Genomic DNA, 22,243 nt, shown 5'->3' with positions numbered 1-22,243 from the left:
AATCCCCTACCCTTCCAGGGACCATATGCCTCTATTACCATCCTATTCAAGTTTTTGCCTTGACGCCCCTTAAAAGTCACTACTGTATCCGCTTCCACTACCTCCCCAGGCACCTCTGTGTAAAATATCTGCCTTGTACATCTCCTTTAAACCTTGCCCTTTGCACCTGAAATTGACTCTTCCACCTTGGGAAAAAGCTTTCGAGTATCCACTCTGTCCATGCCTCTCATAAGCCTGTAGACTTCTATCAGGTTGCTCCCCAACCTCCGTCGTTCCAGCGAGAGCAAACCAAACTTCTCCAACCTCTCCTCATAGCTAATGCCTTCCATACCAGGCAACATCCTGGTAAGTCTTTTCTGTACCCTCTCCAAAGCCTCCACGGTTTTGGTCACCTAGTTACAGGAAGGATGTAAATAAGGTTGAAAGAGTGCAGAGAAGGTTCACGAGGACGTTGCTGGGACTTGAGAAGCTGAGTTGCAGAGAGAGATTGAATAGGTTAGGACTTTATTCCCTGGAGTGTAGAAGAATGAGGGGAGATTTGATAGAGGTGTATAAGAATTTGATGTGTATAGATAGAGTGGATGCAAACAGGCTTTTTCCATTGAGGCTAGGGGAGAAAAAAAACCAGAGGGCATGGGTTAAGGGTGAAAGGAGAAAATTTATAGGGAATATTAGGGGGGGGCTTCTTCACGCAGAGAGTGGTGGGAGTGTGGAATGAGCTGCCAGATAAAGTGGTAAATGCGGGGTCATTTTTAACATTTAAGAAAAACTTACACAAGTACATGGATGAGAGGGGTGTGGAGAGATATGGTCCAAGTGCAGGTCAGTGGGACTAGGCAAAAAATGGTTCGGCACAGACAAGAAGGGCCAAAAGACCTGTTTCTGAGCTGTAATTTTCTATGGTTCTAAAAATCAGAGGTTGAATGCCTTTGACTGCTGAAGTGTTCCCTAACAGGAAGCGAACACTCCTGCCTGGTGCTTGTCAAGCGGTGTCCATTTATCTGTTGTCATAGCGTCTTCATGGTCTCGCCAATGTACCATGCCTTGGGACATACTTTCCTGCAGCGTATCAGGTAGACAACGTTGGTCGACTCGCAAGAGTATGTATTGTGTATCTAGTGGACGGTGTTCTCACGTGAGATGATGGCATCCATGTCGCTGATGCGCCACGTCTTGCAGAGGTTGCTATGGCTGAGTTGTGTGGTGTCGTGGTCACTGTTCCCCTGAAGGCTGGGTAGTTTGCTGCGTACAGTAGTCTGTTTGAGGTTACACAGTTGTTTGAAGGCAAGTAGTGGGGGTGTGGGGATGGCCTTGGTGAGATGTTCGTCTTCATCAATGACATATTGAAGGCTCTGAAGAAGATGTCATAGTTTCTCCAATCCAGGGAAATACTGGACAACAAAAAATACTCTGTCCGCTGCGTCCCGTGTTTGTCTTTTGAGGAGGTCTGTGCAGTTTTTCACTGTGGCACGTCGGAACTATCAATCAATGAGTTGAGTGCCACATCCAGTTCTTACGAGGGCAGCTTTCAGTGTCTGTAGGTGTCTATTGCATCTCCTCATCTGAGCAGATCCTGTATACATAGACGGCTTGTCCATAGAGGATGGCTTCTGGTGTTTAGGGTGGAAGCTGGAGAAGTAGAGCATCGTGAGGTTATCTGTGGACTTGCAGTATGGTACAGTGAAATGCTGAGGTGACCGTCCTTGATGGAGATGCGTGTCCAAGAATGCAACCGATTCTGGAGAGTAGTCCATGGTGAGTCTAATGGTGGGATGGAACTTGTTGAGGTCATCATATAGTTGTTTCAGTGATCGTCCAAAGAAAGAAAATATTGTCAGTATATATAATATATAGCATCGACTGAAGGTCCTGTGCGGTGAAGAAGTCTTGTTCGAATCTGTGCATGAAGATGTTGGCATATTGAGGTGCGAATTTGGTCCTCATGGCTGTTCCATGTGTCTGGATGAAGAACTGGTTGAAGCTGAAGACATTGTGGTCCAGGATGAAGTGAATGAGTTGCAGAATTGCATCTGGAGATTGGCAGTTGTCGTCGTTGAGTACTGAAGCAATTGCAGCAATGCTAGCATCGTGGAGGATGCTGGTGTAGAGTGCCAAGACATCCATTCTGACGAGGAGTGTTCCTGGGTCAACTACTCCATGTGTGCTGAGTTTCTGTAAGAAGTCTGTTGTATCATGACAGAAACTGGGGTTCTTTGTACGATGGGCTTCAGGATGCCCTTGACGTAGCCAGAGAGGTTCTCACACAGGGTCCCATTGCCTGATACGATGGGATGGCTGGGTGTGTTGGTCTTATGTATCTTCGGGAGGCAGTAGAGATCTCCAACGCAAGGAGTATGTGGCATAAGAGCACGGAAGGTACTCTGAAGGTCCAGATCAAAGGTCTTGATCAGTCTGTTGAGTTGATGGGGATGTCTATTTGAGGGTAAATCCACATCTGTCATGTGTTCTTTGGTCGGATCTGCAGGTAACTGTCTACAGTGTTCCTCGTTGTTCAGTTGTCAGTGCACTTCTTTTCAGTAATCTGTTCTGTTCAGTATGACAGTGGCCCGTCCTTTATCTGCTGGTTTGATGACAATGTTGTGGTCAGTCCTGAGAGCACGGATGGCGTTGCATTGTGCTTGGGTGATGTTCGGGGTTGTCGTGTGAGTGCAGCTGATGAATCTGATTCAGTATAACAGTGGCCCCTCCTTTGTCTGCTAGTTTGATGACCATTTTAAGGTTGGCCTTGAGGGCGTTCAGTAGGACAGGGGCCCCTCCTTTGCCATCAGTCGCACTTCAGTCTGAGATGTTAGCACCGGCAATCCAACATGCAGAGTTCCACACTGGTCGGATGGCAGGCCTTTAGAGACCTTAGTCCAGGATCCTTCCACTCAATGCTACCTGTTGTCCTCAAGGAGTCAGCCATGGCTTCAGGCAGCCGTAGGGAGAAGCCTAATACACCAGCTGAATACAGAGGTATCAGTCCAAACTCAAATCCCCTCTTTTCTGTGACACCATCAACTTCAGCTCCTCAGGTTGAGAAGAGTTTGCCTTCCCCAAAACAGGACACCTAAAGCAGGCCAGGACCCTCTGGGTTTTGGCCCTCCAGAAGACATCCTCCAAGATCATCACAGACAACAGGAAGTAGCAGTCAGCAAGCTACCTCCACATCCTCTGTAGATGTTGGGGGGAGCACCAAGATGTAGAGACAGGGTGAGGAGAGTGAAAAAAATGTAGTTGTAAAATATTGGCACGGGTGTTGACCATTTTATATACATATATATAGAGTGCTGTGCAGGGACATATTTAAATGTGATGGTTGGAGCTGGGGGGGGGGAGCGCTGAGATCCCAGCAATGTGGAAATTTAATGCTGCCCTCCAGTAGAATGGTGTGTTCCTCTTGGATAAATAATTATTGCGGTCTAAAGTGAGTAGATCACTATTTTTGTATGCCCATTAAAGCTCTAGTTGCCACAATCCAATAGTCCCATTGACAGCAGGTGAAAATCCCTTAATGGCTGCCAAACCTCATAAGAGGCCAAAAACAGGAATTTTCCCTGCTCTCCACCGCTGGTGCTGCTGCTTCTGCCCTCATTGTAACTTCCCACCCAGCTAGCGCAAATCTCTACTGGTTTTCAAAAATGAGATGACCGTGTTATACGACGATATTAGGCAGAAACTGGGAAATGTAAATTGGGGGTGGCTGTTTGAGGGTAAATCCACATCTGTCATGTGGGAATCTTTTAAAGGCTAGCTAATTAGAGTTCAGGACCAGCATGTTTCTGTGAAAGTGAATGATAAGGATAGCAAAAGGAATTGTGAACTTAATCAAAAAGAGAAAGGAGGCACACGTAAGATTTAGGAAACTGAAGACAGATAGAGGCCTTGAAGAATATAAAGGAAGCAAGAAATAACTTAAACATGGAGTTAGGCAGGCTAAAAGGGGCCATGAAATGTCCTTGGCAAACAGGCTTAAGGAAAATCCTAAAGCATTTTATACATGTGTGAAAAGCAAGAGGGTAGCTAGGGAAAGGGTAGGTCCACTCAAGGACAAAGGAGGGAATTTATGCATGGAGCTGGAAAAGTGGGTGGAATCTTTAACAAATACTTTGCATCGGTATTCAGAAAGAAGAAGGACGAGGTGAACGGTGAGTCTAGAGAGGGGTATGTTGATATTTTAGAGCATGTCGATATAAAAAAGGAGGAGGTGTTGGGTTTTTTGAAAAGCATTAAGGTAGACGAGTCCCCAGAACCTGATAGGATTTATCCTGGAATTCTGAGGAAATAAATTGTTGGGGCCTTGTACACAATCTTTGTATGTTTTTTAGTCACAGAAGAGATCCTAAAGGATTGGAGAATAGCCAGTTTTGTTCCTTGTTTAAGAAGGGCAATAGGGATAATCTGGAATATTTTGGCATTACATCAGTGGTACGGAAATTATTGGAGCGGAATCTTAGAAATATAAAAACTAGAAGCAGGTGTAGGCCATTCGACCTTCCCAATCTGCTCCGTCATTCATTATGATCATGGCTGACCATCAAATTCAATACCCTGATTCCCACTTCCCCCATTTCCCTTGAAGCCTTTAGTCCCAAGAGCTATATCTAATTTTCCCTTGAAATCGACACAACGTTTTGATCTCAATTATATTCTGTAGTAGTGAATTCCACAGATTTACCACTCGCTGAGCGAAGAAATTTCTCCTCATCTCCGTCCTAAAAGATTCACCCATTATCCTCAAACTATGACCCCTAGTTCTGAACTCCCCCTCTATTAGAACCATAGAACATTACAGCACAGAAACAGGCCTTTTGGCCCTTCTTGGATGTGCCGAACCATCTTTCTGCCTAGTCTCACTAACCTGCACCTGGACCATATCCCTCCACACCCCTCTTATCCATGTACTTGTCCAAGTTTTTCTTAAATGTTAAAAGTGAGCCTCCTTTCACCACTTCATCTGGCAGCTCATTCCACACTCCCACCACTCTATGTGTGAAGAAGACCCCCCAATATTCCCTTTAAACTTTTGCCCCTTCACCTTTAACCCATGTCCTCTAGTTTTTTTCCCCCCTAGCCTCAGTGGAAAAAGCCTGCTTGCATTCACTCTATCTATACCCATCATAATTTTATACACCTCTATCAAATCTCCCCTCATTCTTCTACACTGCAGGGTATAAAGCCCTAACCTATTCAATCTTTCTCTGTAGCTCAGTTTCTCAAGTCCCGGCAACATCCTTGTAAACCTTCTCTTTCAACCTTATTAATATGATTCCTGTAATTAGGTGACCAAATCTGTACACAATACTCTAAATTTGGCCTCACCAATGTTTTATACAATCTCACCATAAGATTCCAACTCTTATACTCAATATTTTGATTTATAAAGTACCAAAAGCACTCTTTGCGATCCTACCTACCTGTGACGCCACTTTTAGGGAATTATGTATCTGTATTCCCAGATCCTTCTGGGAACAGTCTTTCTGAATCTACCTTGTCTAACCCTGTTAGAATTTTATAACTGTCTATGAGATCCCTTCTCACTCTTCTAAATTCCAATGAATACAATCCTAACCAATTTAACCTCTCCTCATGTGACAGATCTACCATCCCAGGAATCAGCCTGGTAAACCTTTGTTGTACTCCCTCTATAGCAAGGCCATTCTTCCTCAGCTAAAGACACCAAAACTGCACACAGTGCTCCAGGGCTCCAGGTGTGGCCTCAACAATGCCCTATACATTTGCAATAAACCATCTGTATTCCTACGTTCAAATCCTCTTGCTATGAAGGCTAACGTGCCATTTGCTGTATTCACTGTACGTTTGCTGTACGTTTGCGCTTATTTTCAATGACTGCATGAGGACACCGAGGTCTTGAGTTTTTTGAGGAAGTGATGAAGGCAGGGCAGTGAATGTTGTCTACGTAGAATATAGCAAGGCCTTTGACAAGGTCCCTCATGGCAGGCTGATACCAAAGGTGGAGTCACATGGGACCCATGATGAGCTGGCTTGGTCATAGAAGACCAAAAGTAGCAGTAGAAGGGTATTTTTCTGCCTGGAGAACTGTGACTAGTCGTGTTTTGCAGGAATCAGTGCTGGGAGCCCTGTTGTTTGTAATATACGTATAAATGATTTGGAGGAGAATGTTTGCCATTTGATTAGTAGGTTTGCTGATGACACCAAGATTTGAGGAACTACGGATAGTGAGGAGAATTGCCACAGGATCCAGCAGGATATAGATAGGCTGGAGACTCAGACAGAGAAATGGCAGATCGAATTTAATCTGGACAAATGCGAGATGATGCATTTTGGAAGGTCTAATTCAGGAGGGAATTATACAGTAAATGGCAGAATCCTTAAAAACATTAACATACAGAGAGATCTAGGCGTACAGGTGCACAGTTCCCTGAAAGTGGCAACACAAGTAGATGTGGTGGTCAAGAAGGCATATGGCATGCTTGTCTTCATTGGTTGTTGGCAAGTCATGCTGTAGCTGCATAGAACTTTAGTTAGGCCATATTTGGAATATTACGTACTGTTCTGGTCAAAACACCACCAAAAGGATGTGGAAACTTTGGAGAGGATGCAGAAAAGGTTTACCAAGATGTTGCATGGTTTGGAGGATATTGGCTTTGAGCAGAGATTGGTTTGTTTTCTCTTGAACATCGGTGGCTGAGGGGTGACCTGATAGAAAGTTACAAAATTATGAGAGACATGGATAGAATGGATTGCTGGAGTCTTTTTCCCAGGGTAGAAATTTCAATTACTAGGGGATATAGGTTTAAAGTAAAAGAAGGAAATTTTAAAGAGATGTGAGAGGCAGGTTTTTTATACAGAGGGTGATTAAGTGCTTGGAATCAGCTGCCAGAGGAGGTGGTAGAAGCATGTACAATAACAATATTTAAGGGGCAGCTTGACAGATACATAATAGTCAGGGAATAGAGGGATATGGATTGCGTGGAGGTAAAAGGTGGGCCGAAGGGCCTGTTTCTTTGCAGTACTGATCTTTGTTCTTATGCAGGGATGCACAGGTACATATGGCCCTTGGGTGGTGAGAGATGTGTCTGGGCATTGCCCCCAACACTCTAACAGTACCCTTTAGCACTGTTCCCATCACTGCCAGGTGGCCCTTTTGGGGAGTTCCATTGTGGGGGCTCCCATTATCCAAGGAGAGGAGTTACCTTTCTGTGTCTTGATGCCCATGGGAAGGAGTTTTTGTCTGCGCCTGTTGGTTGGGGGTGGCTTTTCTTTAAAACAGGGATTGGAGCGCTTTTTAAAAATGGGGCCCTGATCTTGGGATTGCTGGGTTGCTGGCTTTTGTAGGCCTTGCCCCTCCAGCTAATGGTCTGAATTTCACCTCCCCTTTGAACGTGCACAAGTGTTCAAAATGGTGAGAAAAACCCGCAGTGCAGCCTGTGAGCTTGACACTAATTTTCTCGCCTGAGCCAATACTGCATTTTTGGGGAGATTTTGGCTAGTGCATTTCATGGGAAATTCCTGCCATTGGGTGCATTGGCCCCAGTAATTGGCCTTAGTGTCCCAAGATGTGTAGCTCATGGGATTGCAGGAGGTAAATTCCTGGGGTTATGTGGATAGGGCTTGAATAAAATGCTCTGTCAGAGAGTTGGTGCAGGCTCAAAGGGCCAAATAGCTTTTTTCTGCATTGTAGAGATTCTATGATTATGATCTTCTCTTCAAACATAGTGTTTGCTTTTCCTAGGTGCATTCTTATGCTGCACATTTTGAACAATTAGGGATGGTCAAAAAATGCTGCCCTAGCCAGTGATGTCCATATCTCGTGAAAGAATAAATCATGTTCAGCATTGTGCTAAATGTGCTCAACAGCAAATATATTCTTAAAATTATTTTTCATCCTGTTGTTTTTGGTGCTGATTTCAATAGTGCCTGAAACTGAATGATTAGATCCAAGGTAATGCCACTGTGCTATATTTTATGCCTGAAATAAACTAGTCAAGATATTAGTTACCTCAAATTGAATGTTTGATAGATCAGCCAAAAATACTCTTCTATTTGGTCCAAAGTGACTAGCTCTGAACTGACACTTTGTCATTTGTAAGTTATTTATGTATTATTTAGCTATTTATGAGGAGGCAGAAAGCTTGTGGGGGAGAGGGAATAGGTGGAGGAAAGATAGCAAGGTGGAATGTGGAGGTTGTTCCAAATTCAATGGCAGGACATCACCCTAACATAAAATTTCTATCATGTTCCGTCCATTTTCCTCCTGGGAGACCAGCTTGGAAAAAACGTTGGTAGGAGGCTACAGCACAAATCCCTTGGGGATACTTCCCTGTAATCAGGAAGGAAGAAATAAAGGGTTGGGCTTGTTGGGGTGAAAGGAAGGGAGCCACAGCCGAAGCCAACATTTGTTGCTCATCCCTAATTACACTTGAGGAAATGGTGATAAGCTGCCTTCTTGAACTGCAGCTGTCCATGTGCTACGGGTAAGCCCACATTACTCTTAGAAATGAGGTTGTATGATTTTTATGCAGGACCTGCAATTGGTTCATTGGGACCATGTTCCCATATTTTTCTTTTTAACCACCCGTCTTATATGTCATCCATCCTGAGGGAGTAATATTGTGGCCTGAAATTTCATTTGATCATTGAAATCATTATGGTTTTCACATTATTGTACTTATCATTTTGATGATAGAATACATAATTTTCATCATTCTCTAGTTCTGCAGAAGGTTTATTACAGAGTCTGTAACAGAGCCTTATCTTTGAGCTTATTCTTCTATGCTTATTTAGTTTAGTTCACGTGCACCTCATTTTCATAATTTTCTAAAATCTATTTTGCAGCTATTTGGACAAAATGTATTTTCTTTCATCTGAAGAAACTTTGAAAAAGTTTATCTCCAATCCTCGACCATATCTTCTCCCTCCACAACCTTGTCCACCTTGTAAGGTTGCAATACTGGGTCCAAAATCTTCTGGAAAGACCACACTCTGCACATTGATTGCGAATAAATATGATGCAAAGGTATTTCATAGCTCTATTTTATACCATATGATTATTATGTAGAGTACTTACAACTTTGCAGTAGCATTTGCATCCAATTCCAAGAAGAACCCCAAGAAGAGAGTATAAGTGTCATGATAAAGCATAATAATTTATTTCTATTGTCAATTTTCAGAGGAATGAAATTAATCAGCAGTGAGATTGGCAGATTTGAATGTGAGACAGTCCTATAATTTGAATCTAACTTGTATAATCTGAATTAGGTAGTTATTTTCCACATCAATTTAAACCTGCATGTAGGTGATTGCATGATACTCGCAATCCACCATAAAATAGATTGTGATGTCTTATGGAGGAATTCCAACATCATCATGTTGAATCTCGATATTTTGGGAGGTCATCAATGTAAGGGCTAATTGAACTAATTAATAACGGTTATGCACTGCAATTTCAAGTGGTCTTACAGTCAACACATGGGCAGATAGGGATCTCACAATGAGCAGTTTCTCAATCCAGAATAAGATACAAGACAGCAGAAGGAGGTAGTAGTTAATGCTTATTGTTCAAGTTTTGATTTTCTAAATTGTTGTCAACTCTAAAATGAATAAATTATTTTCAGTTGTAGACTGCAAATTTACTTGTGAGCTACCAGTATTGTACATTGTCCATTCTTTCAATTAAGCATAAAAGGTTTGAATAACCTCAAGTTTAGGGATAGTGAAGGGTGAGAGAATGACCAGGTGCATGTTTATATAGTACATAAAAAAAGACATGTGAGTAAGGGATTCAGTAGTAGATGAGTGGATGCAGGTGTCAAGTGATATTATGGACAGTTTAGGTGAGGTTGTTCGTCCATCGTCATCGATGAGGACCTCGACACCATTAGTCATTTTGAGGCTGGTTGCAGTGTGAACAAAGATGACATATTACATTTTGTTCCCTCATCCAAATCATTAATATGTATTGTGAATTGTAAGAAATCCCATAACACCTGGTTAAAATTCAATAGGTTTATTTGGAATCATGAGCTTTTAGAGCGCTGTTCTTTCATCAGGTGAGATTCATGAAGAAGCAGCATTCCAAAAGCTCGTGATTCCAAATAAACCTGTTGGACTTTCACCTGGTGTTGTGAGACCTAATGCTGTGCCCAGTCCAATTCACTGCCGGCATTGCCACATCATATATTGTGAATAGCTGGGGCCCCAGCACCGATCCCTGTGGCATCCCACTAGTTACTGCCTGCCAATTTAAAAAGGATCCATTAATTCCTACTCTTTGCAACCAGTTTTCTATCCATCTCAACACATATCCCCCAATCCCAAGCGCTTTAATCCTGCATGATAACCTCTTACGCAGGACTTTGTCAAACGCTTTCTGAAAGTCCAAATATACCTCATTGACTGGCTCGCCCTTGTCAACTCTAATAGTTTCATCTTCAAAGAATTCCAACAGAATTGGCAAGCGTGATTTCCCCTTCATTAATCCATGTTGACTCTGTCTGATCCTGCCATTGCTTTCTACGTGTCCTGCTATAAAGTCCTTGATAATGAATTCAAGAATATTGCTCACTACCAATGTTAGGCTTGCTGATCTATAATTCCCTGTTTTCTCTCTACCTCCCTTTTTGAATATTGGAGTAACATTAGTTACTCTTCGATCTGCAGGGATTGCTCCGGAGTCTGTAGAATCCTGGAAGATGACCACCAATACATTCATTATTTCTAGAGCCACTTCCTTAAGTACTCTGGGATGTAGATTATTGGGCCCTGGGGATTTATTTGCCTTCAATCTCATTAATTTTCCCGCACCATTTCTCTACTAATATTGATCTCCCTCAGTTCTTCCCTCTTATTAAATCTTGCATTCTCCAATATTTCTGGCATTTGATTTCTGTCCTCTTTTGTGAAGACAGAACTAAAGTATATATTTATTTGCTTGGCCATTTCTTTGTCCCCTCTTATACATTTCCCCCATTTCTGTCTGTAGGAGACCTACATTTGTCTTCACCAACCTCTTTCTCTTCAAGTATTTATAAAAACTCTTAGGGCCCTATTTTATCATTTAGCTTTGAAACTGGAGTGTTTCAGATCAGACGTTTCGACCCGTTCTCAGGTGCCCCAAACGCACTCTGCCTGAAAAAAATATCAGCAATTCCGAATTGTCCTGCAGAAGTCTATGGACAGAGCTTAACGCGCCTGAAATCCTGCAGCTCAGTTGGTGCCTCCAACTGCCCATGCTCCACCCCCAAAATATCATTGACCCCTTATTCCCCTCCTGCCATCCAGACCGATTGCAGGCCCCTTCCCTCCTTCTCCCCCACCAATCTGAGGCAGAGTGGCGGCGGACCTCCGCTTCCCCCTCACTGATCTCAAGCATAGTGGCAGCGGACACTCCTTCCCCCCCTCCCCACCAATTTCAAGCAGAGAGCCATTGGACCCACCTCCCCCCCCACCCCACTTCGTGCCGATTCTGGATGGGCGAACATAGTAGTAAAGGGACAAGTGCCGGTAAGGTTGGGCGTGCAGCCCATTAACTCAATTTAAATGCATGCAAGTGCATTTAAATGGCCGTCGCGCCCAATTTGGGCGCGGTCCTGATGGCTGCCATTTTTGGACCTTGGTAAAGGGGAACTGGCGCGGATCACACTACTCACCTCATGCTCGTCTTGATGGTAAAATCGGGCCCTTAGTGTCAGTCTTTATATTCCCTGCAAGCTTACTTTAATACTGTATTTTTCCCTTCTTAATCAATTCCTTGGTACTTCTTTGCTGAATTCTAAACTGCTCTCAATCCTCAGATCTATTAGTTTTCTCGGCCAATCTGTATGCTTTGTTTTTAGATCGGATATTCTTTCTAATTTCCTTTGCAAGCCATAGATTGGCCCTTTTATCCATTTTGCTTTTGTGCCAGACAGGAATAAACAGTCGCTGCAGTTCCCCCATGCATTTCTTGAATGTTTGCCATTGCCTATCCACTGTCATCCCTTTAAGTAACTCTCCCCAATCTATTAAGGTCAACTCATGCCTCATGTCTTCACTGTTTCCTTTAAGATTCAGCACCTTAGTCTTCGAATCAACTGCTTCACTTTCCACTCTACTGGCACGGTAGCACAATGGTTAGCACTGCCACTTCACAGTGCCAGGGACCCGGGTTGGATTACCGGCTTGGATTACTGTCCGTATGGAGGGTTTGCACATTCTTTCTGTGTCTGTGTGGATTTCCTCCTGGTGCTCAGGCTTCCTCCCACATTCTGGAAGTCATGCTGGTTAGGTGCATTGACCCAAACAGGCATCAGACTGCAGCAACTAGGGGAATTTCACAGTAATTTCATTGCTGTGTTAATGTAAGCCTTTCTTGAGACTAATAAATAAACTTCACTTTATCTTGATAAAAAAAGTTCTACGATCGCCCATCCCCAAGAAGTCTCGCACAGCTAGATTGGCAATGATTCCCTTCTCATTACAACAGTACTCAGTCTAAGAAGGCCTGCTCTCAAGTTGGTTCCTTCATATATTGGTCAAGAAAACTATCCTGTATACACTCCAGGAATTTCTCCTCTACAACATGAGAGATAAAGAACAAAGAACAACCCAGCACGGGAAACAGGCCCTTCGGCCCAACGAGCCCGCGCCGTCGCAATATAGATAGGGTGAACAGTTGGAAGCTTTTTCCCAGGGCAGAAATGGCAATTGCTAGGGGCAGAAATTCAAAATAAAGGGAGGAAGGTTCAGTGGAGATGTAGGGGGGAAATTTTTTACACAGGGGGTGATGGGGGCCTGGAATGCACTGCCAAGTGAGGTGGTTGAGAGAGTTACATTAGCTGAATTTAAGACTTATCTTGACAGACATATGAACAAACAGGGAATAGAGGGATATAAGCGGTTGGTCTCGATAGGTAAATATGATTGGCGCAGGCTTGGAGGGCCTAAGGGCCTGTTTCTGTGCTGTACTGTTCTTTGTTCTTGACATTGTAGCTAATTTGATCTCCCCAATCTATGTGCAGATTAAAATCATCCTTGATCACCAATATTCCCTTATCACATGCATCTCTAATTTTGTGTTTAACGCCATTTCTATCATCACCACTGCAGTTTGGGGTCTATATATGACACCCACTAATATTTTTTGCCCCTTGGTATTTCTCAGCTCTACCCATACAGACTCCACATAGTTGGAGCTAATATCCTTTCATACTGTCGTGTTAATTTCCTCTTTAACCAGCAGTGCTACTCCACTACCTTCCCCTCTATGCCTAACCTTCCTAAATACTGAAGACCCTGGGACATTCAATTCCCATTCCTGGTCACCCTGCAACCATATTTCTGTAACCCCTATTGTATTGTACCTATTTACATCTATCCACATGATTAGTTCATCCACTTTATTGCAAATGCTCCATGCATTAAGGCGCTGAGCCTTTAAGCCTACTTTTTTAATACTGTTTGCCTTGCTCCCAATATTTTTCTCTACAGCCCTGTTTGAATTTTGTCCTTGGTTTCTCTGCCTATCTCTTTTCTTACTCCCTTTTCTACCTTATATTTTTGTCCTTGCTCCCTCCTTTGACTCCTTATATAGATTCCCACCCCACGGTATACTAGTTTGTCATAGAATCATACAGAGCAGAAAGAGGCCCTTCGGCCCATCGAGTCTGCACCGACCACAATCCCACCCAGACCCTATCCCCATATCCCTATATATTTTACCCACTAATCCAAGCATCCTAGTACACAAGGGGCAATTTTAGGATGGCCAGTCAACCTAACCCGCACATCTTTGGACAGTGGGAGGAAACCGGAACACCCGGAGGAGACCCACACAGACACGAGGAGAATGTGCAAACTCCACACAGACAGTGACCCGAGCTGGGAATTGAACCCAGGTCGAGCTATGAAGCAGCAGTGCTAACCACTGTGCTACCATGCTGCCCTCCCCAACCACTCCAGCCAACAGTCCCCATCATCCCAATCCTGCTCAGGTCTCCCTTTCTGCCTGGTTGAGAGCTTCAAGTTTTTAGGTGTTCAGGTCACCAACAATAGGTGCTGGTACCTCCACATCTCTACTTTCTCAGGAGGCTAATGATATTCAGCATGCCCACTACCAATTTTTACAGATATACCATAGAAAACATTCTTTCCGGTGTATCACAGCTTAGTATGGCTCCTGCTCTGACCAAGGCTGCAAGAAACTACAAAGAGTTGTGAACGTACTCTAGTTCATCACACAAACCAGCCTCCCATCCATTGACTCTGTCTACACTTCCTGCTGCCTTGGAAAAGCAGCCAGCATAATCAAGGATATATGTGGTTAAATGTCATCTCTGGGGTGTGGTGTGACATAAAGTAAAGTTTACTTATTAGTCCAAGTAAGGCTTACATTAACACTGCAATGAAGTTACTGTGAAATTCCCCTAGTCACCACAGCCTGGTACCTGTTCAGGCCAATGCACCTAACCAATGCATCTCTCAGAATGTGGGAGGAAACTGGAGCAAACCCATGCAGACACAGGGAGAATGTGCAAACTCCACACACACAGTGACCCAAGCCAGGAATCGAAGCTGGGCCCTTGGCACTGTGAAACTGTGCTACTGTGCCGCGACATCTAGGTTGCAAATAGTTTGCTTAAGATTCTAGACAGTTTCTAGGGAAAGGGATGGAGTTGGTGGCTAGTAATAGAATTTGTGGTGGGGACCAAAGATGATAATTATATTCCAATATGTAACTTTAATCATTATAGTAGCTCGGATGTATCTGGAAAAGAAGGTTGTGGACAACTGTGGTTACAATGGTAAGAAACTTTTCAGCTATGTCAGAAGATCATTAAAGATAAGGACACTGAAAGACAATTTAGGTCAGATGCAAAATGATTCTCAGGCTATTTTCCAGAGCCACAAATAACTATTTTATATCATTCTTTAATCCAATTGATGATGCCTATGCTCCAGCTGAATTGAAGAGCATCATAAATATTAAAATAGATACAATAGTGTGTCAGCATGGGTAGATTAGGAAAGCACAAGATCAGTAGGGCTCTACGAATGAGTAAAATGATTGGACAGGGACTCTTAAACTCCTTGTCCATATCTTTAATACTTCAGTGGATTTAGGCATTGTGTCAGTGAATATGAAAATCCTGTTTTCAAAAAAAAGTACACCAGAGTTAGGGAATTACAAGTAATGAAGCTTGACATCCATCATTTGGAAGATGCTTGAATGCATCCTAAAAGGTTAATAGAACATAGAACATTACAGCGCAGAACAGGCCCTTCGGCCCACGATGTTGCGCCGACCAGTTAAAAAACAATGACCCACTAACCTAAACCAATCCCTTTTCGTCCATAAACCTGTCCACAGATCTCTTAAACGCCCCCAAACTAGGTGCATTTACAACCGCAGCAGGCAGGGCATTCCAATCGCTCACCACCCTCTGGGTAAAGAACCTACCCCTGACATCCATCCTATAACTACACCCCCTTAATTTAAAGCCATGCCCCCTCGTGCTAGATTTCTCCATCAGAGGAAAAAGGCTATCACTATCCACCCTATCTAAACCTCTAATCATCTTATATGTTTCAATAAGATCCCCTCTTAGCCGCCTTCTTTCCAGCGAAAACAACCCCAAATCCCTCAGCCTCTCCTCATAGGACCTCCCCTCCATACCAGGCAACATCCTGGTAAACCTCCTCTTCACCCTCTCCAAAGCCTCCACATCCTTCCTGTAATGTGGGGACCAGAACTGCACACAGTACTCCAAGTGCGGCCGCACCAGAGTTGTGTACAGTTGCAACATAACGCTGCGACTCCTAAATTCAATCCCCCTACCAACAAACGCCAAGACACCGTATGCCTTCTTAACAACCCTATCTACTTGATTCCCAACTTTCAGGGATCTATGTACACATACACCTAGATCCCTCTGTTCATCCACACTATTCAAAGTCCTCCCGTTAGCCCTATACTCGACACATCTGTTATTCCTACCAAAGTGAATTACCTCACACTTCTCCACATTAAACTCCATCCGCCACCTCTCAGCCCAGCTCTGCAACCTGTCCAAGTCTTCCTGCAAACTATGACACCCTTCCTCACAGTCTACCACACCTCCGACTTTGGTGTCGTCAGCAAATTTACTAATCCACCCAACTATACCCTCATCCAGATCATTACTAAAAATTACAAACAGCAGTGGCCCCAAAACAGATCCCTGAGGCACACCACTCGTAACCGAACTCCATGACGAATATTTACCATCAGCCACCACCCTCTGTCTCCTATCTGCTAGCCAATTCCTGATCCAATTTCCTAGATTACCCCCAATCCCATACATCCGCATTTTCTGCAGAAGCCTACCATGGTGAACCTTATCAAACGCCTTACTAAAATCCATATATACCACGTCAACTGCCTTACCCCCATCCACCTCTTTGGTCACTTTTTCAAAAAACTCAATAAGGTTAGTAAGGCACGACCTACCCGCTACAAAACCATGCTGACTATCTCCAATCAATTCATTACTCTCCAAATAACTATAAATCCTATCCCTAATAATTTTTTCTAAAACCTTGCCCACAACAGAAGTGAGACTCACCGGTCTATAATTCCCGGGGAAGTCTCTGTTCCCCTTCTTAAACAATGGGACAACATTCGCTAACCTCCAATCTTTCGGTACTATACCAGAGGCCAACGACGACCTGAAGATCAGAGCCAGAGGCTCTGCAATCACTTCTCTTGCCTCCCAGAGAATCCTAGGGTAAATCCCATCCGGACCAGGGGACTTATCTATCTTCAATCCCTCAAGAATATCCAGCACATCCTCCTTATCAACTGTAATACTGTCTATTCTACTCCCCTGCAACCCAGTGTCCTCCTCAGCTATATTCTTGTCCCCCTGCGTGAACACTGAAGAGAAATATTGGTTCAATGCCTCTCCAATCTCTTCCAGTTCCACACATAACTTCCCTCTGCTGTCTATAACTGGCCCTAATCTTGCCCTAACCAACCTTCTGTTCTTGACATACCTATAGAACGCCTTAGGATTCTCCTTAATCCTATCAGCCAAAGTCTTCTCATGTCCTCTTTTAGCCCTTCTTAACTCACTCTTCAACTCCCTCCTAGCCAATCTAAAGTTTTCTAGTGCACTACCCGAGCCCTCAAGTCTCATCCGAACATATGCCTCCTTTTTCTTTTTAACCAACGAATCAACTTTTTTAGTGCACCACGGTTCCCTAGCCCTACCAATTCCTCCTTGCCTGACAGGGACATACCTATCACAGACTCGCAGTAGCTGCTCCTTGAAAAAACTCCACATTTCGGACGTTCCCAGTCCCTGTAATCTCCTAGTCCAACCTATGCTTCCTAATTCTCTCCTAATGGCCTCATAATTACCCTTCCCCCAGCTAAAACTACTGGCCTGAGGTTCATGCGTATGGTTCTCTTTATGACAGTTGGGAAAGAGAATGGGACAATAGAAATGTTCAACAAGGTTTTGTGTTCTGCTTGATTGTTATACACCACCACACACTGCAAAAGTGATATCACAACAATATTAGTGACATTACCCACTTAATTTCCTACTTTGGTGCTGTATGAAAGGCGGTTTATACCAAAGGAGGCAAGTTCATTTTTTTCAAGATACTTCAACAAAAGAAATCTCTGTGAACATGCAGTATTAGAATTATTTGTAAGTTCCTAATTTACTAGCCACTGTTGATCACTCTGTCTCTCACCAGTCATAATTTGCGTTTGGTGGGAATCGTAGAGGACATGCCAAATTTCCGTAGCCTCCTGATAAAACTCCACTGGGGTCAGCACTATGGAGGATGCTATTAAAATTGCTGAATGGAACCAACAGTAATGCAACTTTCACTGCCGTCTCCTAGTTGGCACTGGGGAGGGATTTTTAGTCAGTTCTGTTGTGTTTATGGCATGTACATGGAGTTATGGCTGAATGTATGGAGGAACTATGAGGAATTATATTGTGCTGTTCTAGCACGAGTTGATCCTACCAGCAAAAGGATCTGAGGAAATAAGTGGTGGAAACTCTTATTTCTATAGGTTGGAAACTCTTACTCATATAGGTTTTCCATTATCTGTAAACATTGACAAAATTCTTTAACACACGATAACCCAGTTTCCACTGCAAAAGCTTAGAAATCTGTTTCATCATTGAAATTATAACTGGCATCAAACATTATTTCAGATTCTGGACATGTTCCAGCTTTTGGAGCCACTGCGACAGAAAATGAAGTTTGACAATATTGAACAAGCTCGAGCAGAAGCCCTGGGACCAGCATTGCTTCTCGTTAGAGAGAACCTGGAAAAAACTATGTTAGAAGAAGCTCAAGGTAAACAGTATTTTTCTAATTTAGTTTTAAGTGTAATATCATGATTAAGTTATTCTGTCTTTTAATTACCACACACAACTTCTTATGGTTTTGAGCTCAATACAGTAATAATTGTTTTTGTTGCTTTCTCTACCAGTTTATTTCCCTTTCTCACCCTTTATGTTATTGATTCTGTGAATGCCAATTAATCCCTAATAGTTGTTCCAGCTTGAACATTATTCATGCATTAATCATGACAATGCGTGTTAGATCACAGTTTGATTCAGGAACATCACAGCCTGATACACTCTCCACTAATTCCAGGCTGAAGCATGTCCTGAAGATATCATTGAACAATGGTCAGGAGAAACATATCAGAATCTCTCTTACCCAGAGAATATGAGGTTAATTTTGGCTCTATTAGTAATAATTTTGGGGTGAATGAACTCAATGCAGGGATTAAATCTGAAATATTTGTCTTATTGGCTCGGTTGGCTGAATCACCTAATTGTACCATCAAGGAAGCCAATGAAACAATTTCCGTACATTTTTACACGTTCCTTGTAAAATCTTTGTGGGATTACTTCAGATAGTGAAGAAAGTGGTAAGAAATAGAAATATAAGAACAGGCATGAATAAGCTGTTCAAACCTTTTTGCCTATTTCACCATTTAAATAGGTCAAGAACGATCTGTACCTTGACTCCTTATCTTCCCTTTGGTTCTGTAATCTCTAATTCCCTTGTCTAACAAAAAAAAATCTAATTTTTGAAATCTTCAATTGGCCTAGCCTCAACAATTTTGGGGGACAGTGCTCCAGAATTCCACTACACTTTGTGTGATTTCGTAGTATTTGGCATCACATTGGAATGGCCTAGTTTGAATTTTAACGTTTGCCCTTCTGGAGCCCCACCCTGTAACTTGCATGTAATTCCTATGATTACTGACAGAGTGATATAGAGAAAATTGTTCAAAATAATGTGGGTTGAAGTCAATATGTATATGTAAAACAGGCTTGCAGCACAAGAGATGATAGTGCTGATTACTTTGAAATAGGACATGGTAAAAAAGTTTAAAGAATGTTAAGGTTATGAATAATAACAACTTTAATTTATATAGCTCTTATAACACTGTCAAACTTCTCAAGATGCTCCATGGAAGCTTGTTAGACAAAATTTGAAGAACCACATGAGAAGGTTTGAGGCTAAATGAGGCTATCTTACCGAAGGGAAGATATTCAGTACATTGAAGGTTCACCAAATTAATTGCAGGAATGGATGGATGGATGGTCCCACGAGGAATGATTAAATACACTGGGCCTTTATTCTCGGGTGTTTAGAAGAATGAGAGCTGATCTCATTCAAGCAAAGTTCCTACACAGTTCAACAGGATAGAAGCAGGAAGGATGTTTACTCTGGCTGGAAGGTCTAGAACACAGTCTCAGAATAATGCCATTTAGGACAGAAATGAGGAGGAATTTCTTCACAAAGGGGATGGGAAACCTTTGGAATTCTCTGCCCCAGAGGGCTGGGTCACTCAATTTTAGGACAGAATCATTACTAAAATTGGCAAAGTCTGATTTCAGGTGGGGAAAGTAATCTTGAGCCAGTGGCAATGGCAGCTTTTTCCGCTGTGTTGTGCAGCAATTAGAGGAAAGAAATTACAGGTTCCATGCTGTATCACTAGTGGGCAGTCTCTGATTCAAAGAACAAAGAAAATTAAAGCACAGGAACAGCCCTTCGACCCTCCAAGCTGCCCAACTTGACTAAAACGCCCTACCCTTCCGGGGACCATATCCCTCTATTATCATCTACTCATGTGTTTGTCATGACACCCTTGAAAGTCACTATCGTACCTGCTTCAACTATCTCCTCCGGCAATGAGTTCCAGGTACTTACCAGCCTCTGTGTAAAAAAATCTGCCTTGTATATCTCCTTTAAACCTTGCCCCTCAGACCTTAAACCTGTGCCCTCTAGTAATTGACTCTTCAACCCTGGGAAAAAGCTTCTAACTATCCACTCTGTCCATATCTCTCATAATCTTGTGGACTTCTATCAAGTCACCCCTCAATCTCTGTCGTTCCAGTGAGAACAAACCAAGTTTCTCCAACCTTTCCTCATAGCTGATGCCCTTCACACCAGGCAACATTCTGGTATATCTTTTTTGTACCCTCTCCAAAGCCTCCACATCCTTCTAGTAGTGTGGTGACCAGAATTGAACACTATACTCCAAGTGCGACCTAACAAAGATTCTATAAAGCTGCAACATGACTTGCCAATTTTTAAACTCAGTGCCCCAGTCGATTAAGGCAAGCTTGCCGTATGCCTCCTTGACGTAGGAAGCATAGGTTGGACTAGGAGATTACAGGGACTGGGAACGTCCGAAATGTGGAGTTTTTTCAAGGAGCAGCTACTGCGAGTCCGTGATAGGTATGTCCCTGTCAGGCAAGGAGGAATTGGTAGGGCTAGGGAACCGTGGTGCACCAAAAAAGTTGATTCGTTGGTTAAAAGGAAAAAGGAGGCTTATGTTCGGATGAGACGTGAGGGCTTGGGTAGTGCACTAGAAAACTTTAGATTGGCTAGGAGGGAGTTGAAGAGTGAGCTAAGAAGGGCTAAAAGAGGACATGAGAAGACTTTGGCTAATAGGATTAAGGAGAATCCTAAGGTGTTCTATAGGTATGTCAAGAACAGAAGGTTGGTTAGGGCAAGATTAGGGCCAGTTATAGACAGCAGAGGGAAGTTATGTGTGGAACCGGAGGAGATTGGAGAGGCATTGAACCAATATTTCTCTTCGGTGTTCATGCAGGGGGACATGGATATAGCTGAGGAGGACACTGGGTTGCAGGGGAGTAGAATTGACAGTGTTACAGTTGATAAGGAGGATGTGCTGGATATTCTGGAGGGTCTGAAAATAGATAAGTCCCCTGGTCCGGATGGGATTTACCCCAGGATTCTCTGGGAGGCAAGAGAAGTGATTGCAGAGCCTCTGGCTCTGATCTTCAGGTCGTCGTTGGCCTCTGGTATAGTACCGGAAGATTGGAGGTTAGCGAATGTTGTCCCATTGTTTAAGAAGGGGAACAGAGACTTCCCCGGGAATTATAGACCGGTGAGTCTCACTTCTGTTGTGGGCAAGGTTTTAGAAAAAATTATTAGGGATAGGATTTATAGTTATTTGGAGAGTAATGAATTGATTGGAGATAGTCAGCATGGTTTTGTGGCGGGTAGGTCGTGCCTTACTAACCTTATTGAGTTTTTTGAGAAAGTGACCAAAGAGGTGGATGGGGGTAAGGCAGTGGACGTGGTGTATATGGATTTTAGTAAGGCGTTTGATAAGGTTCACCATGGTAGGCTTCTGCAGAAAATGCAGATGTATGGGATTGGGGGTGATCTAGGGAATTGGATCAGGAATTGGCTAGCGGATAGGAGACAGAGGGTGGTGGTTGATGGTAAATATTCATCATGGAGTTCGGTTACGAGTGGTGTGCCTCAGGGATCTGTTTTGGGGCCACTGCTGTTTGTAATTTTTATTAATGATCTGGACGAGGGTATAGTTGGATGGATTAGTAAATTTGCTGATGACACCGAAGTAGGAGGTGTGGTAGATAGTGAGGAAGGGTGTCATAGTTTGCAGGAAGACTTAGACAGGTTGCAGAGCTGGGTCGAGAGGTGGCGGATGGAGTTTAATGTGGAGAAGTGTGAGGTAATTCACTTTGGTAGGAATAACAGATGTGTCGAGTATAGGGCTAACGGGAGGACTTTGAATAGTGTGGATGAGCAGAGGGATCTAGGTGTATGTGTACATAGATCCCTGAAAGTTGGGAATCAAGTAGATAGGGTTGTTAAGAAGGCATACGGTGTCTTGGTGTTTATTGGTAGGGGGATTGAATTTAGGAGTCGCAGCGTTATGTTGCAACTGTACACAACTCTGGTGCGGCCGCACTTGGAG

General features: G+C 43.2%; 1 protein-coding gene across 1 annotated transcript in view; it reads left to right on the top strand.

The window, feature by feature from the left end:
- ak9 (adenylate kinase 9) overlaps positions 1 to 22,243 on the top strand; it is a 341,329-nt gene that overhangs the window by 76,993 nt on the left and 242,093 nt on the right. The window contains exons 12-13 of the mRNA XM_080193447.1: positions 8,821 to 9,001; positions 18,177 to 18,321. Coding sequence (XP_080049573.1) covers positions 8,821 to 9,001; positions 18,177 to 18,321 — 326 coding nt within the window. The remainder of the gene's footprint in view (positions 1 to 8,820; positions 9,002 to 18,176; positions 18,322 to 22,243) is intronic.

The sequence above is a fragment of the Carcharhinus amblyrhynchos genome, chromosome 7 (genome assembly GCF_965287045.1).
Source record: "Carcharhinus amblyrhynchos chromosome 7, sCarAmb.v2.hapA, whole genome shotgun sequence".
Lineage (NCBI taxonomy): Eukaryota > Metazoa > Chordata > Chondrichthyes > Carcharhiniformes > Carcharhinidae > Carcharhinus > Carcharhinus amblyrhynchos.
This window is presented reverse-complemented; position numbering and strand designations above follow the sequence as displayed.